The sequence below is a fragment of the Coturnix japonica genome, chromosome 2 (assembly GCF_054131305.1).
Source record: "Coturnix japonica strain WE chromosome 2, WE-NBRP24, whole genome shotgun sequence".
Taxonomy (NCBI): domain Eukaryota; kingdom Metazoa; phylum Chordata; class Aves; order Galliformes; family Phasianidae; genus Coturnix; species Coturnix japonica.
The window spans coordinates 21,164,268-21,182,856 of NC_140664.1; the positions used below are offsets into that span (position 1 = coordinate 21,164,268).

Genomic DNA, 18,589 nt, shown 5'->3' on the forward strand with positions numbered 1-18,589 from the left:
GCACAGGAGATGCTGACAGGGAAACATCCAGGCTTCACTGCCAGGGGGCAGAAGAACTAGCTTGATACAGGGTTCGAGTCTCAAAGTGACATTTCAAAGCTTTGAAGCTCAGTTCTCAGCCTGTTTCCATTTGCACATTACTTCCTTAGGCCATCTGCTCTATTCATAACAATGACTAGACAATGGAAAGCATTTTTGCGAACCGAGTCGTTCACAAGCTTTAAGCAAAACAGTACTGCTTTCTGTATCAACCAAATACACGTGGACTTCTGCATAATTGATCATTTTATTGGAATCTATTAAAATGTTTGTTCAGATCACCTGTTCAGCAGGCAGTTATGCTATTTCTATTCACTGCATACATACTGAGCAAGTTTCCAAGCAATACATAAATACTATCGTCTGACCCCATACATATGCATCTTTACTACAAAAAGCAGCTTTTCCTCAATAAAAGTTTTATACATGGGACCAACATTCAGTTCTTCCAGCCACGACTTGTCCCAGATCCATATCAAGAAACATAGGTTAAATACATCAATACATGTAATAGAGCTTTAATAGTAATAAAAAAAAAAAGTATGAAAGTTAAATACTGTAACAGCTTAGATACATACTGTATTTGAATGATAGAACACAGTCTATTGACCTAATGACAGTCACCAGAACACAACACAGAAGCAATGTCAAGAGCCAGTACTCATCTAAGCATTTAGAGTTCCCCATTCCCCTTCATATAAAGAAGGGCTGCTCACATCTTCAATGTGAACTTAAGATATCAATAACCTTACTGCAAAGTTTCTTTCTTTTTTTAAGGTTGGGTAAATAAACAGACATATTAAAGTTACAGGCCACCAGGTACACACAGCACTTTTAAGTTTGAGGACCCAACATTTACTACAGCACAGGATCACTGCCAGTTCTAAATATCCTGCATGTAATAGTAGAAAATGCCATGTTAGTCAAAGTAAGCTAATTGTTGGGTTTTTTATTGCTGTGTTGAAGGCTAGGAAGTTGTTTTAACTGAAACACCTCCATGAAATAAAATATGCTGACCTATCATTGTTTAAGAGTTTGTCCAGAACACGGGAATCAAGTTACAAGTGTTCTATCAGTCATCAGGGACTGGTATTTTAAATAGCACTTGGGTTTTTGAAGTAAGGGCAGCTGAAGAGTAAGCTATACAATGCAACATACCTAAAACAGATGCAAAGATGATCATTAGATTAGTTGTCAGCCCCCACTTTTTACAGTTAAGAGCCCAACAACTTTAGGCACACAAGTTATAGCCCAAGACACTACCTTGGAAGTTCAAATTCAACCACAAGCCAGAGAGACTTATTCAAGAGACTGCTGTGATAACACATTCTGGACTGTAATAACATGCATACACCAGCTGTCCAGAGATAAAAAGCTGCTAATAAAGTTGCTAGAAAAAGCCATTAACAATATACATGCATGCCAGTTAGTTTCCCCAACTGAAATTCTATTTACAAACCATACTTCATTTTGTAATCTGTAGTTTTCAACCTGACACACTTACAAATATGTGTTCAAGTGCAAGACATCCAGTAAGTCACTATTTGAAATAGCCAAAGAGAAAATGAGTGCAAATTACAAAGCCACAATGAGGTTAGCAGTGGTTTCCTGACCTTCTCAGGTGAAAATTTATCCTCCCAAGTAAGAAACACCAGATAGGGATGGAGTCCATAAAGGACACGACCCTTAGGAAACCCAACGGTCTTGACCAGCAACACTGACTCTTTGAAGAGCCTGAAGCTTTCTTCATACTGAGGTCCTCCACAACTTGGTATCTTACTGCACACTGCAACATATCGCCCCACAAAATGCGCAGGAAAAGAAGCAATTGATGCACAGACATTTAGAAGCTACTGTGTATAAGATACAATTAATCTATAACAGAATCTCAAGTATCGATTATGGCTTAGACCTGCATTGAAAGTCAACACTTAGACAAATACTCTGAAGTGAATGACATTGTCTATACAAGAGCAAGACAGCTTTGTTACACTGAAGACCTACATGGCTAGGTTGTCTTCCTATTCAGAGGAAAAGACTGACAGAATATACTCACACAGGTAACCACACTAATTTTGAACTCTTACAGGGAGAATTCTTGCAACAACATTCCTTGTTACTCTTTTTTTTTTTAAAGAGCGTGAATATTTTCAGATGTCAACAGGCTTCTTCTTGAACAACCAGATGCTTGATACTTTATCCTCCTTCCCTCCCTCATCCAGATCTGCCAATTCAAGGCATTGTTCTAGCAGCATTCATGAAATCAATAGTGCAAAGTAATTACAAGAATCTCTTTTCCCAGACATTCTCTTCAAGTTTATATTAGGTCAATAGCACTTCTCTTGTATTTAGAGCTCCGGGGGAAGGCAGAAACAATAGATATGTTGAATCTAGCAAGCAAGAAATTTGTTTGCTTATTGAATTTGTCTTTTTCCCATCTGCTGCTCATACTGGCCATTGTTACAGCTTTGGTAGTTAGTTCACTATGTTAAAATTCACAGCTCCCCATTTTGATATGCACCTATAACATGCGAGTTGAACTGCACCACAATAATTGTAATGTCATCTCTATACATTCGAGCCAGCTCTTCTGGAAGACTGAGCATCTTGGACAGCCGCTCGTGATCCACAGTGCCAAACTCGTTATTGCCCACCGCATGGCGTATCAGGTGAGTCGCCGCATTCTGATCTTCAAATACTGAAGAGATTTTTGCTCTTCTTTCTGTTAAGAGACCATGCATCTGTCCCAGGGTTACCTTATAACCACCAAGGGCTATTGGCTGTTGATGGTGAACACCAGTGAGATACTCCCCAACAATTCTAGCCACATCTTGCCTGTGCATGGTCTCCCACAGCCCATCTGTGGCCAAAACCAGAAACTTATCCTGTGGCCTTAATCTGTGATGTATGACTTCTGGCTCAGCTGTGAGGTATGGGGGAGTGTGATAATTCGGAGGAATAAACTTTGCATATTCATTGTCATTTAGCTGATCTGGGCCCGATTCAACTACTCTCTTCTGTAGTTCAATACTCCACTTAAACTTCACATCACCAAAAGCTCTGAAAGGCATCAGAAGGCCCAAGAGACGATCTTGTTTCACAAGGCTCTTTTCTTCAGACTTTGGATGCTCTGTTTTCACACGTTCCACTTCACGTTCATTTTGTGCATTGTGGTCATTGGAGAGATTAACTGCAGACCAAGATCCATCCTCTTCCTGAACTCCAAGCATCGCCCTACTGTCTCCTGTGTTTGCCACGTGCAAGTCAACACCATCTACATGGGCTACACAGGCTGTTGAACCAGAGAATGCTACTCTTAGTACTAGGTAGTTAAGAAAAGAATTTGGGTCTCCCACTTGAGCTTCCAGAGAAATATCATTGTCGAGCCTCTTAAAAGCATTAATTAAAGCCTCTTTCACATCAGTAGTCTCTCCACTATTGAGATCAATGAGCTCCTGCCAGTAAGTTCTTAAACTATTGAAATAAAGCTTGGAAGCTTCTTTGCTAAAGTAATCATTGGGATGTTTGTGCCACTCTAAAATAGGTAAGAGAGCTCTACCACTTTCCACAGCGTTTTCTATTTCAAGTAAAGTCTCATGAGGTAACAAGGAGACAGCAATGTAGTAAAACAGTCTTTCACTGACAGCTTGAGCACAAGCACAACCTGCATGGCCATCAAACACACCCAGAAGCATCCCTCTTGTCTGTAAGCAAGTGGCAGCACTCCTCCGGTCTTCTATTGGAGCATTAGCAGGCAACTGGTTGCTGTCAAAGCCAAGGACAGAACTTACATTTTTACCATCAAATTCTGGGACTTTAAAACTGTATTCATTTGCCTTCAGAATGCTGTTGACCTGTGGAGGAGTGAGGTAAAACCTCTGCGGCGTAGAAGCATAATTCCTCATGTGAATAAACTGATAGAAGTTCTCCTTTGGCCTACAAAGTGCTGCAAATTTCTTCTGAGGTGCATATCTGAAGTGACCGTGAGCAAAATGAGATGACAAACAACACAGATGTTTATGGTGGCAGTAGCACATAGTACTGCATATTCTGCTAATCTCACAGTTACGAATCAATGGGAACAGATGAGTTGGTGCTGGCATGGCATCAGATAACAGTGGCAGCCTGGAGCTCCGGACTGGAATTGCTGAAAGGCAAGAGAATAACTGCATTTAGAGAGACAGATAACAGATTTCTCCTAGAAGTCTCTGTTAAAGCATTTATATTATCAAATAACTGTAAAGTACAAAGATTCAGCATTTCTTGGAAAAGAAGAGGAAGGGGCACTTGTTTATAAACAGTGCGTTGGCCTAGAACAAAGTAATCTATATCGTACTCTGAAGTTCAGCATAGATATGGTAGCTCTTAGAACCGCTCAAATTGCAAGGCAGTAGAAAAATATCCAGACAGAAACAGTTTCACACAGAAGTTAAGGCAACAGCTAACATACAGCACACTATAGTTGTATACACTGTGCAAGTATTTTATGGAGATTTCCTACTGATCCTGAGATTTCAGCTGACAGAACCAGATGTTACACAGGAAGAAAAGTCTTTCTTTAAGGCTGAAGAGATAATATGTCTAACAAAGACCCCAAAACAACTGAGATAACAGACAAGTGGTTTTAAAAATGTTTTAGGTGATGAAGTGCAAGAAGTAAATAATAAACAGTAGATCTTAGACAAGCAGAAGCCAGCTGCAGGTTGTTTCTAGCAGAGTGTTTCTTCTCCCCCCTTTTCACACACAATTTTACCACACTTGTGAATATATACATGTTGTGGATATATACAAATAGCCACAGAAGTCTACGCAACAATTTCCTGTCTTATCAGATAAGAACATCTCTGCTACCAACAGCTCATCTACCCTAACAGTCTGAAAGCCTACAAAATTAAAGCTGAAGGACTACAGAAGCTATGTTTTAATTCATCAATAGAAGAGAGTCACGTACAATAAACCCAAGTACTCAAGAAAAATATTAGTACTTTCTGCTACACCTTCTAAGCTTTCACTCCTCTGGCAAAAGAGTACTCTAATATTACACTCCTTATCTCCAATAACATCCCAATTACAACACCTGTGCAAGCACCTCCTAAATCTTATCCACTATGTTTCTTTCTCAGGAAGACTCTTACAACACCATACTTAGGGAAAGCAATTCCACAGGGCAAACAAAATAAAGGATCATGCTCTTTTGTGAGAAGTGTACAGCTAACGGCCATTAACTTTCTTCCATCTTCTACGATGAAGCTTCAACTTCTTTCCCAGAAAGGATCATGACAAATGATCCAAAACAGGGCTCCCTGCTGTCCTAAGCATTATTCTTCACAGAATCATAGAATGGCTTGGGTTGAAAAGGACCACAATGATTATGTAGTTTCAACCCCCTGCTATGTGCATTGGTCGCCAGCCACTAGATGAGGCTGCCCAGAGCCACATCCAGCCTGGCCTTGAATGCCTCCAGGGATGGGGCATCCACAACCTAAATTCTTATTCTTAAGCACTAGTCCCATCACCTCTCTGCCATGCTTTCCACAGATTCTGTCAGAGAGTTCAGGTCATTAGGCAAGAAGTATCCAGAAACAGAGGAATACACTTCATTCCTTGTGTTGTAAGGAAGCAAGCAATGCTTTAAGAGAATCGGGAACAAACCCTGCTTCTCTAGTACAAAATACTGAGAGTGCTGAATGCTGAAAATCAGTTAAAATAATAGTCCACCACTCCAAAGGCTTTCTAGCACAACATATTTACCCCTTACAAACCAGTGTTTATCAGCCTTGACCTGCAGTGACAGAAGTTTTTCCACTGACCCATCCCAAGTCTCCTATTGACAGCTAAGAAGCCTGACTTGCCAGTTTTCTGTCATTCAGCTACCAGGGAGAGCTTTGGCCGCAGTACTGCCAGCACTCCCTATGCTCTGGCTTGAACTTCCAAACAAGTACTAAATTTATGCTTATCATTTGCTTCCCAGAAAGTATATTTCTCTAGCCCAGGTTTCACATGCATACAGCATGACAGAAGTCAACCGCAAATACAGATTTTTAACGTCTTTTATGGCCTTCTAATTATACAGCGGCTATTTTGGTAACAGTCGTTGCTTTTAAATACCGTATGAAGAAATAAAAACAACTTCGCTTCCAGCATGGGAACTTTTAGCAACCTACGGATGTGTCAAGTGTACAGTAGTACCTTGGATTTCACACTGGTCTCCTGTTTGACTCCTGCTGAACCAAGCTCCCCCAACCTCTACGTATTCCCGTTCAGGGCTGACCAATGGATGGTTCCACAACTGTTCTGACAGCTTCACTGTCGATCCATGATGAAGCAGAAACACAAACATACTGTTGTCAAGAGTGGCTCCACAGGGATACCAGAACTCATTTGGCTGATTTTTAAGTATTAATTTAGTAATCAGGCAACCTGATCTATCTGTGGATGTCCTCATCCATGGCAGGGGAGGTGGACTAGATGGCCTTCACACGTCCCTTCCAACTTTAAGGACTCTATAAATATTACTGGAGACACATAAGGATGCAGCCTCCACTTTCCTGTCGCTTATATTCCTTCACAGCAACTCCCTGTAAGCCATTCATTTGTTTTGCAGAGCAGATATAAGTCCTGCTGATCAAGTCAAAGCGAAATTCCAAGTCTGCCAACATCAACTGAAATCATTCCAAGTCTCTCTCATTTATCCCTGCAACATGGATGACTCCAACCTAACCACTGCAGTAACCCTTCAGTACTTCGACTCTAATTAGTGAGATGATTTGATCAAGAGATGGAAGAACGCAAGAAGTATGTTCAATAGAAATCTTTACTATCTCATCGACATCTGCCAGGTGATTAGTATCACATCAGTCTTAAAAGCCTCTTCAATACCAGAATAGGGTACAAATACACAAGCACTGTAAGTAAAGAGTTAGAAAGCTAATTAGCAGACGTGGTAGTGGTACACTGATGAAACACAACATTCCTTGCTTTAAGAAGAGCCATTAAAGACACTTGATGCTGCCACAGAATCACAGAATGACCCGGGTTGGAAGGGACCTCAAGGATCATGTAGTTCCAACCCCCCTGCCTGGCAGGGCCACCAAACATACACATTTACTAGATCAGGTTGCCCAGGGCCCCGTCCAACCTGGTCTTGAACACCTCCAAGGACGGGGCATCCACAACCTCCCTGGGCAGCCTGTTCCAGGGCCTAACCACTCTCCTAGTAAAGAACTTCCCCCTAACACCCAACCAAAATCTTCCCTCTTTTAACTTAAAACCATTTCCCTGTGTCCTGCTATTGTCAGCCCTTTCGAAGAGTTTACTCCCCTTCTGGGTGTAGGTTCCCTTCAGGTATTGAAAGGCTGCAATGAGGTCACCCCGCAACCTTCTCTTCTCTAGGCTGAACAAACCCAACTCCCTCTGCCTGTCCTCATAGGGGAGGTGCTCCAGCCCCCCTGCTGCCAATATACTCCTCCAGCACCCTCCTGAGCTGTACAACGACACCGGTGGCTTTGGGGCACCTGACAACGCTGGTGACACGGGGGAGAAGGAACACGGGCCAGGAGCGCTGAGCCCTCCCTCGGGCCGGGGCTCGTCCCTCCGCCCCGCCCGGCCCCTCCGCCCCCCGCGAGCCCCGCAGAGATACGTACCGATGCGCCTGGGCCCGGGGCACACACACATTCTCCTGTCACAACAAGAAGCCGCCAACATCCACAAAGCAGAAGCCCAGGGAAGGGGGGAAAGCAAGGCAGAGAGTTCGTTAGAGAGGACGGACAGACAGACAGACAGACAGCCCCGGCGCTGCGGAGGGGCGCAGAGAGGAGACACGCACATACGCAGCCGGGCTGCGGACACACGGAGCCGTCACCCCGCTGCCGGGCCCCGCTCTCCATCCGCCGGGGACGATTCGCCGCTCCCGGCCTGTCCCACCAGCGCTGGGCGTCGCCGCGGTGCGGACCGCTACCCCCTGAGGCGCCGCGCGGCCGCGACATGGCTGCCTCTCCAACCCCCCTCAACCCCCAAGGAGCCCCTCCTTCCTTCCTTCCTTCCGCGCCGCCACAGACCTGCTCTCTGCCGGGGATCGTCAGCCCGGGCCCCCCGGGGAAGCGGCTGCAGGAACCGACCAGCCGGACGCACCAACCCACCGCCACAACCACCTCAATGCCGCGGCCGCTGTGCTGCGCGCCGCCTTATAAAGGCCCTGCCGCCCGCGGCGCGCGTCCCATTGGCTGCGGAGGAAGGCAAGGGGGTCACGTGACGCGGAGGTTCGGCGTCGGCCGACGGAGCGCGGGGGAGGAGGGAGAAGAGTGGGGCGTTGCGCGCGCACCGCGCAGGGGCGGGAAGGCGGGAACGGTGTCGCAGCGCAGCGCAGCGCAGCGTAGTGCAGTGCAGTGCAGTGCAGTGCCCGCCCTCTCTCTCCTCACAACCGCGCGGTGCGTGAGGAGAAGCCACGCCCCGCTGTGAGGGCTGGGTGCGGCGTTATCGTGGTCGTCGTGCCGGAGCCCGTCTCCCATTTGCTCCCCAGCGCTTTGCCCTCACCACCCAAGTCCAGGCGACGACAGGAAGCCTGTCGTTGTTAGAAATGTCTTAAAGACATAGAGATTTTGGAAAGGGTCCAGAGGAGGGCCACGAAGATGATCAGGGGGCTGGAGCACCTCCCCTATGAGGACAGGCTGAGGGAGTTGGGTTTGTTCAGCCTAGAGAAGAGAAGGCTGTGGGGTGACCTCATTGCAGCCTTTCAATACCTGAAGGGAACTTACACCCAGGAGGGGAGTAAACTCTTCAAAAGGGCTGACAATAGGGGAAATGGTTTTAAGTTGAAAGAGGGAAGATTTAGGTTGGATGTTAGGGGGAAGTTCTTCACTAGGAGAGTGGTTAGGCCCTGGAACAGGCTGCCCAGGGAGGTTGTGGATGCCCCGTCCTTGGAGGTGTTCAAGACCAGGTTGGACGGGGCCCTGGGCAACCTGATCTAGTAAAGGTGTATGTTTGGTGGCCCTGCCAGGCAGGGGGGTTGGAACTACATGATCCTTGAGGTCCCTTCCAATCCGGGTCATTCTGTGGTTCTGTGGGAGTTGCAGTTGGGGCCTCTGCCTTGTGCTGGGGAGCACCAGGGCTGAGGCGGCAGCTGGAGCGCATGGCCCTGCCCAGAAGGGAGCTATGCCCCCCTGTGTGGTAGATCCAAACCTGTCCATGTTCCACATCTCTGAGTCAGCATTCACTTTAGCTTCAGCGATGCTTTGAGCGAGCCTTCGTTGTACGCATTTTTCACAGCAGGGGGGTTGGAGCTGAACTATCTTTAAAGTCAGCCCAAGCTATTCCATGTTTCCTGAATGCTAAAAGTACATAAATTCAACAAGGTTTAGATTTCCTTCATCTTCTCTGCTTATACATGCATGTGCTCTCGTGGCTTTTTAATCATCGTGTGGCCAGGATGCCTGCTTTGCTGTGATGCTGGCAGCAGGCATTCACCTGTGGGGTACCGCATCCAGCATTCTACTTATTGCTATAACAAAACCTAGGGGTTTTTTTACTATATTTATGTCTTTACCCAACAGTATTAGGTTGTTTACAACTGTGTGGTGAAATGAGCAGAGAAAACAAAGGGAAATGTCTGTGCTTATTTACTCAGATGACACAAAAGGCCTATCTGGGATACAGGAAAGTGGGAAGTACTGCCTGGTAACCCCACGTGTGGAAACCAGCTGGGAAGATACAGGGCCATCCTTCAATATAAACCTCTTCCACAGCAGCAGTTGAAACTGCAGAATATTCATGTTCTGAGTGACTATTTTGATGTTTATTTCTCTAGAAATGCACATCATTTTCTCATCGTGACATATTTTGGAATGAAAAGCAAGTTAACCATATATGACAGGCATCACTGTACATAAAACATCTCATTGTGTGCAGTGGAAGATGAGTAATTTACGTTCTTTTTTAACAGTAGAACATGGATAGAAATAGATTGGCAGAGTGCTGTAACAACCATCATTTACATAATTTTCTGCTTGCAGCAAGAGAGACTGTAGAGCAGCTGAGATTAGAAATGTTCCTAAAGACTGCAAGAAAGTACTATTAAGGCATCTTCTTTCTCCATCAGAAGGTATAAGGCTGTAAGAAAATAGACCCGTGCCTGGGTTGACTTAAGTGATAGTTGTCTGAGTAGGTATGCAGAAATGGATTGGGATGAAGTCACAACTGATCACAGCCTATTCCCAATATGGGTTTTGGAGGGTGGATTCCTGTTTGGTATCTGAAGGAGTCACTGCTTATAGTTGTCTATGGAGAAAAAAAATATATCCTCAAAATAATTAGTATTTAGCAGTCTTGGGTTTCAGAATATCTTGTGACCATTAATTCAGTTCCCCATGACATGCTATGAAATTGCAAGGTTAGTGTCATAGCCACCCTGTTTGTCTTCTAATCCTTTCTTATTCTTATATTTTTTTCCTGATTTAGGGCTAAAAAAGCTGATACCGGGGTCTGTGGCTCCCTGTCTTATATCCTGTTCATAGCATGGATCTTATCAAAAATTGCTAAAGCTTGAATTTTTAAATACTGTGTGAGCAGAGGAGGGAATCTGGCTTCAGAAGCCTCAAGTGGGTCCCACAAATGAAGGATGAGATAGTAGAACTTGGCTGACACTGATAAGTGTTTTATCGGCTCAGTTCTACTGAAAGCAGGTGCAGGAATGCAGAGTAATATCTCCATTGATTTTCTGTCCCTAAACTTGTTAACGTTTTTACAATATCTCTGCCCTCAGTGTTTCCTAAATGCTGTTTTGCTCCTGAGCCTGGTGAAAAGAGCAGTCACCTGTGACAGCTGGCTCCAAGTTGTATGCACAGATCAAACGCACCCACCTGGCATGCTGCCTTACCAACTGGGAGCTTAAAAGAAGAATCATACGAGTTTTGAATGCCATAAGAAAAGCCTAATAAGGGAGGAAACAAGGGAGAGAATTGTGGCATGCACTGAATAAATGGGTGGAGTAGGACAAGGCCAAACTTAGGAAATATTGGCCAAATTAGGGAGTATTACTTCTCGGAAAGGGTGGTCAGGCATTGGAATGCACTGCCCGGGGAGGTGATGGAGTCACTGACCATGGGGGTGTTCAGGAAACGTTTGGATGTGGTGTTGAGGAATATGATTTAGCTGGGAAGTATTAGTGATGGTTGGACTAGATGAACTTCTAGGTCTTTTCCAACCTTGATAATTCTGTGATTCTGTGAACTTACCTTGTCACCTTCCCTGAAAGCACTAGAGAAGCAATGAAGTTCTACAGTGAGCCCTGCAAAAGGTGATGTTTTAAAAGCATTTCTTAAGAGAGTCAACCGTAAAGCAGCAGCAGTGAGCCATCTTCTGCAGGAGCGTCATAGAAGCAGCTCCTCTTTCTCTCCTGCTTTTTTTAATACAAGCCAGGGGAGGGTAAACAGGACCTGCAGAGGGAGTTGCTTCAAGGAGGTATTTTGCTGTCACTGTGGGACCCACGAATAGTTTGATTTATTTTGTCTCCTTGGATGCTTTGTATTTTCACTCTTAGTTCCTTTCCAAAATGAAGCCGTGGGTTTGGTGGCTTATTATTTTTTGAAAACAGCTGGGATCCAGCATTCTACAATCAGAGAACAGTCATGGGCAGATGGGACCTCAGGGGGTCACACAGCCCCACTCCCAACTCAAAGCCAACTTCAGAGCTTAGTAAGGCTGTTTGGGATCGTGGCCGGTGCAGTTTAGCACATCTCTGAGGACAGACTGCAGCCTTCCTGAGCCCCAGTTCTCATGCTTTGGCACTTCTGGTGTGAAGGATTTTTTTTTATTTTTATTTTTTTTCATTAAACAAAGTTTTCCTTGCTCAGATTGAATCTGCTGACTGTTGCCTTTCAGGGCTTCTTTGCGCTGTCCTATTGTGCTCCTCAAATATGATTAGCGTGCAATTGAATGTATTTCGTGCATTTGGCGGGTGTTGTGCACTAGCTTAAATACTTCATCTGAGTAGATCTTTCAAGATTTGTTATCTAATTTGAGGAATTGAGCATTCTGGCAACTTGCTAAAGAATCTGCTATACTAAAATGTTAGTGGAAAAGTCTTTTTGGCAAGCTTCAAGAATGATACTTGTCATCGGTATCTGTTCTACGTGGAAGAAATTTGTTGGCTCCAAGAATTATCTTGGCTCTGTAGGGGCAGATCCGTTTTCCAGCTGTTGTTGTGTGCAGATTTGCTGCAGTCATTTAAAAAAGCATGTGCGTTTACAGTCATGGAGGCTGCTGAGCAGAAGGTTCAGGAGGCTCAGGGGGAAGTAGTGGAGATGAGATTTGGGAGGGGAGGGGAATCTGCCTGAATTTTGCCAGAAGGAGAATAGCTCACATTTAACAACAGATGAACGATGATATCCCAGTTTGAATCTATCAGATCCAGTACTTCTGAAAGGTAGGAAGATGAGTTAGGATACTGTTTTCCTTGATAAATAGAGTTGCCCACATAAATATTTGCTGGTTGTTTTATACTGTATGTTTAGTTTGTGTTTTTGAACAAGAAACCAAAGATGTGTTTGTTTTATCCTCTTACCTTCAAGTTAGTTTGTCTGCTTGTCCCTGGACAAGGTGCTGCACAAAGCAAAGAAAATACTTCACTGTTGGCCATGGAAAGGAGTAGCTTAGGTCAAGCCACGGGCAAATATCTGACAATACAGTCTAACTAATAAAAACATTAAAAAAGATCAGAAGTTGTAAGGCTAGAGCCAGTAAATTACTCAGTTCTTCCAGGTGAAGTGCCGTCAGCAGAAGGTCACAGAGCCCTGCTCATGGTCCTGAGCCAAAGAGTGGCAGATTCCTGAGTGTCAGAGGCCAGTCTTCACTGCAGGAGTAAGGATTACCCTCACCTCAGCTGACCTGTGGTTGGACAGTTGGAATAGTCTCCTGGAAAAACAGTAAGTCTGGGCAGAAGGTAAAAATTACACCAGTGTTTCCCAGTTAAAGGGAACTGGACGAGGGGATTGAGTTCTGGATGAGGGTATTGAGTGCACTCTCAGTAAGTTTGCAGAGGACACCACGTTGTGTTGACCTGCCTGGGATGACCATACAAAGGGATCAGGATAGGCTGGACAGATGGGCTGAGGCCAATTGTATGAGCTTCCACAAGATCAAGTGCTGGATCCTGCACTTCGGTCACAACAGTCCAATGCAGTACTGCAGGCTTGGTGCAGAGTGGCATGTAAGCTGTGTGGAGAAAAAGGATCTGGGGATGTTAATTGACAGCCAGCTGAACATGACTCAGCAGAGTGCCTAGGTGGCCTGGAAGGCCGATGGCATCCTGGCTTGTATCAAAAATAGTGCAGTCAGTAGGACTAGAGAGGTGATCATCTCTCTGAACTCAGTGCTGGCGAGGCTGCACCTCGAGTACTGTGTGCAGCTTTGGGCCCCTCACTACAAGAACGACATTGAGGCACAGGAGCGTGTCAAACAAAGGGCAACAAAGCTGGTGAGGGATCTGGAACATGAGTCTTTGGGGGAGTGGCTGAGGGAACTGGGATGTTCAGTCTAGACAAGAGGAGGTTCAGGGGAGACCTTATTATTGTTCTTTACAATTGCCTGAAAGGAGGTTGTGGTGAAGTGAGGGTCGACCTCTTCTCTCAGGGGACTAGTGACAAGATAAGGCTTTAAGTTGCACCAAGGGAGGTTCAGGATGGATATCAGGAGAAATTTCTTCCCAGAAAGAGTGGTGAGGCATTGGAACAGGCCACAGGGAAGCATTGGAGTCACTGTCCCTGGAGGTGTTCAAGAAATATGTAGGTGAGGAACATGGTCAGTGGGTGTGGTGGTGATGAGTCAATGGTTGGACTAGATGATCTTTGTCTTTTCCAGCATTAATGATAATGATCCTATAAGTGTTTCCCACTGGGCTATTCCACAGTAAGATAGAAACTGGCAGAAAGAGCAAAACCTTGTCTTAGAAAAGAATTCTGAGCTTCTTTATGGTGTTGAGGAACTGAAGATGGTCACCTCTGAGAGATCGTGTTGATCTCAGCAGAACAACACTATGCTCCCGATCAAGGCTTTAACTGTAAATAAAGCTGGACTGTGACTGTTTGCACCAGGCTTGCTTTCAGAGTGCCATTCTTGTCCTCAGGAGTTTTTCAGAAGGTCACTTAGGAATGCCAGCTGTTGTTTTGCCATAGACTGGCCCCTCTGTGCCACTAGATTCCAACCCAGAGCTGGATTTAGTTTGGAACTCCAAATTACCTGAGTGTTTGGCTGCACAGATCAATGATGTCAGGTTTCAGGGAGGTGGTGCGAAATCAGATTTCCCTATGAATGGACTGTGCCCATGAGGATGCCCCAGAAAGGTCCAGGAGAGTCAGAAAGACATTCAGCAAGGTGACTGCTACGGTGTATTCTGGGAAGAAGGATTATTTCTTCTACTAGCTCCAATACAAAGCACTGAGGCTAAAGAACAGCCACATCACAGGCTGTTTCATTCAAACTTCTTTGAGCTTTGGGTGCATCTCTGCAGCCCACAGCTTTGTGTGACTGCAGAGATTGGTTCAGTTTGACTCGAAGTTATATAATCAGTCTTTTATTTTCTTTTTGCTTGTGATTATGCTATGTAGGCTGCCTTCTTAAGTTTCAGCAACCCCAAGGCAGCCTGAGTCATGTGTATGGGGCTCTTTTTTGCGCTGTTGTGTAAGTTAGCGAGTTGCAAAGGTCATGGGAATGAGTTATTTAAAAACTGAAACATGCTGGGCTCTATCCAGCTTAGAAGAGATGAGCTCAGAAAGGCATTTACGTTTTAAATTACAGCGCTGGTTATCAAGGGCTGACGGACTTCAAGTCAACGTTACTGCTTCCTTAACAAACTGCACTGTCACAATATTCCTGTTTCTTTTATATGCGTTGCTGTATCATTACGCATTTACATATGAGACAGTGAATAAAATATTTGCTTTCAGTCTTCAGAAAACAAGTTCATTCCCACATATTCCCATCATAGGCAGTATTAATGCTTATTCATTTTCAGTGCTCACAGTAATTACTATCCCTTACTGTTCTCAATAGAAAACATGAGGTCCGTAATAGAAGTGCATACTTGAGTGTTTTGGTCCACCCAATGGTTAACCTGCTTGCAGTGAGCAGTGTGTCACTACGCTCATGGGTAATCCGGCTTAGTCATAGCAATGCTGGTAAAAGGCACAAGACCAGATAGCAGAAGTCCTTTGGGCAGGTTTCTGTTCACTCTGTGGCCTGCCTGGTTTATGCCATCCAGCTGTACCTCACCCATAGGAATCTCTTTCTTGCATCCCCCTGGCCCCTCCCTGGCCCTTCAAGTCACCACACATGCCACAGTGCTAACCCGAGCCTGGCCACACTTTAAAGTATGGCCAAAAATACTTTCAAGCTTGGGTTGTTTCACACAGGGCAGTTGAGGACATGGCTCCACAGATGGGTCAGCAGGCAGAGAGGGACAGGAAGCAGTCACCAGCAGGGAAGAGTATACAGCAGGGCCAAGGGAGCAGGATCTAATACAAGATTAGGCCATAGTAAATCCCTTGCAGTTTGGTACTACAGGTAGATGGCACAGACAGAAAGTGGTTAAGCCATGAATCTGAATCACAAACGCTCATGTAAGAGAGAAAAAGGGACAAAAAAAACCCACCACTGCTACCAACAACAAAAAAACACCATAAAAAAATGAAAGGGCAAAGTGAGTTTAGGGACATGACACTAAAAATGACAGAAAAAAGTGAACAACAGGGCAAAGAGCTTCCTGGAAAAGGTTTGATGTGAGCACAGGTAGGATCCTGCTGTTTTCCTGCATGTTTTTTGCTGGGTTCAGAAAGAGAAGAACTTTGTATGCGTCTTGTTAAATTGAGGGACTGTGTAAAGTCTGCTGTAGTGTAACCAGTGCCAGAATCATGACTAGGAGTGATTGCTGGGATCACATAGGACTGGCCATAAAGACGGGGTGGTCAAAAGGAGACCAGGGGCTACCAAGCCTTAAGAGATGATAACAAAAAAACCCAAAACCCAAACAAAACCAGTTGATTTTCCTAGATTCAAGACTTGCTATTGTATATTTGCGTGTATCAGCTGGTAGAATATGTAACTGAAAGGTTTATATCTTTCTTGCATGTTGATAATGAAAGAAAACCTTACCCAGGGTCAAAAAGCAAAGCCTTGGGTTAATCTGGAAAGCACTGCTTGAACCTGCCACCACTTGGAAACTGGCAACAAACTCACTTTCCTCCAGAGAGCTATAAAACTGAGCAAAAGAGATCTGCACAGAGAAAGCCTGTCCTTTTCTCTCACATTGCTGTTACCCTCTTGAACTATCTCAGGTCGAGCAACTAGAAGACGGCATGTTCTGTAGGCAGATGGCTCCTGGCAGGAACTCAGTACAGCTGTGAATGCAGCGCTCCGTGCCAAACATGAGTCTGTAATTTCTACTACGCTCCAACTGTCAGCTTTTTGAGGACGCCGTTTAATCATTTCCTGAGAAGACAAAGGGTGCCCATCAGACCTAATGATACTTCACTTGCACACACATCGACGTGTGGGAGGCTGTTATAATGCACCCTTGGAAAATGAGCGCTTCTAATTCAGAATGACAGCAACGATACTGCGGTAGGAATGTGCAGTCAGCTCTGAGAGATCCCACACCCTTTGTCAAACAAGGAGGAGATTTCTTCTGACTTAATTTGCTCAGCCATCTAAGTGGGAGAGCATTTCTCCCCTCAGGAGCAATGAGAAGTGTGTTAGTTTTCATTAACTTTTAATTTGAAGCCCGCGTAACTGAATGAAGCCACTGTGGAAATCTGGAAAGGCAATCTGAATGCCCTGTTGAATCAGAGATAAGTCCTTCCCTCTGGAAAGCACATATGAAAAAGGTGCTTTGTGCAGAGACACAGTGCTGGCAAAGAGCCTTCCCTGACTTGAGCAGCAGCAGCAGCGCTAGGAAGTCATTTCAGGCTGCTGCAGCATTCCCAGGGCCGTAGGAAAGGTCAGTGCGTTGCGTCCTTCAGCCACGCAGGGCTTTGATTGGCAAATCCACATTGTCGACAGCTCTGAACCACTTCCAGCCTGCGATATATTTGGGCTGCCATGTGCCCACAATGTGGGCTCCCCATGCCCAGCCTGTGCTTGCAGGTACTGGGCTTGCTGCAAAGCATTGAGCTGTATCACTTACTACAGCAAGGCTCACACCCAAACATTCTGGTTGTGACAGGAAAGAAAAGTTTTAAAATGTTTCGCTTCCTCCAAAAGAAAAAAAAAAAAAAAAAGAGAGAGAGAGAGGAAGAGAGAAAGAGGGAGAGAAAATGAGAAAGAGGAAGAGAGAAAGAGAGAAAGAGAGGAAGAGAGAAAGAGGAAGAGAGAGAGAGAGAAAGAGGAAGAGAGAAAGACAGAAAGAAAGAGAAAGAGAGAAAGAGGAAGAGAGAAAGAGAGGAAGAGAGAAGGAAGGGAGGGAGGGAATAAGGAAGGGAGGAGAGGAGAGGAGAGGAGAGGAGAGGAGAGGAGAGGAGAGGAGAGAAAGAGGAGAGGAGAGGAGAGGAGAGGAGAGGAGAGGAGAGGAGAGGAGAGGAGAGGAGAGGAGAGGAGAGGAGAGGAGAGGAGAGGAGAGGAGAGGAGAGGAGAGGAGAGGAGAGGAGAGGAGAGGAGAGGAGAGGAGAGGAGAGGAGAGGAGAGGAGAGGAGAGGAGAGGAAGGAAACAAAGAGGGCTGGGTTTCAATGCTTAAGGATGACCTGTGAAAACAGCCTTACCTCCTGGTCTTAAATGCTGCCCCAACGTGCTTGTAACCAGCAGCGCCAGCCCTCCTGTGAGCAGCAATGTTGTACATGAAGTGAGGAAAACTCAACTAAGGGATAAGGGCCCATAGGACTATGGTATCTTCCGACTCTGCAGTGCCATTCCTTAAGGCCATGCTTACACTCACAGCACCAGACCCTCACATTTGCCTGCAGCAATCGCAGTGCTGTTAGGAGCCTTCACCATGTCTTCTTCAGGTTTTGTGACTGTCTGAGCTTATTTGGCCTTCCTGCCTAGGCCAGTTCATCAGGTAAGATGCTGAGAAGCCATGACTCTGGCCACACAGAGGCTCTGCTGTTACACTGTGGAGAAGGTTCAGTGGTAAGAGTCCTGCCACCCATCCCTGAAAAGTAGAAATCCTTCTTTCTTGCATCCAGGCATCACTAGTCAATACTGTGGGTCTAACTCTGGTTAAGGAGACTGTCATTCACAGCTCTGCTGCTCTTAGTTCCACATCATACATTGGTATGGTGAACATCAAGGCATCTGAAGCGTTCTTCCTCTTCTTTTGAAAGCCGATAAATAGCGAGTGCAAGTACATTCAGTAGCTGCTTCGAAGCAGACAGTTTCAAATAGATAAAACGTTTTGATTCTTGAAAATTATTTTTCTTCCTTTTGCTTTATCGACTTTCAGCTACAGCCACTTTCTGCACCAGCTGCCTGCAGCTGTTAGAGGCCTCTCTCCTTCAGGGAGCCCACCCCGATGCAAAGTCTTGCTGGACACACGTTTGCACAAATTACTTCTAATCCCTGTTTTCCCTC

At 45.2% G+C, this 18,589-nt stretch overlaps 1 protein-coding gene across 3 annotated transcripts; it reads right to left on the reverse strand.

Moving 5' to 3' along the window:
* Positions 1-267: 267 nt before the first annotated feature.
* PDP1 (pyruvate dehydrogenase phosphatase catalytic subunit 1) lies at positions 268-8,200 on the reverse strand. Of its 3 annotated transcripts, XM_015855939.3 has the most exons (3): positions 8,097-8,200; positions 7,683-7,717; positions 268-4,186 (listed from the first exon to the last, which is right to left on the reverse strand). In XM_015855939.3, the coding sequence occupies exons 2-3, from the start codon at positions 7,711-7,713 to the stop codon at positions 2,535-2,537; spliced, it is 1,683 nt and encodes a 560-aa protein (XP_015711425.2). In that variant the 5' UTR covers positions 7,714-7,717; positions 8,097-8,200; the 3' UTR covers positions 268-2,534. The 3 variants fall into 3 exon arrangements, with proteins under 3 accessions (XP_015711425.2, XP_015711427.2, XP_085393338.1); XM_015855941.3 differs by lacking the exon at positions 7,683-7,717; XM_085537212.1 differs by lacking the exon at positions 8,097-8,200 and having other exon boundaries at positions 7,683-7,758.
* Between the last annotated feature and the right edge of the window lie 10,389 nt (positions 8,201-18,589).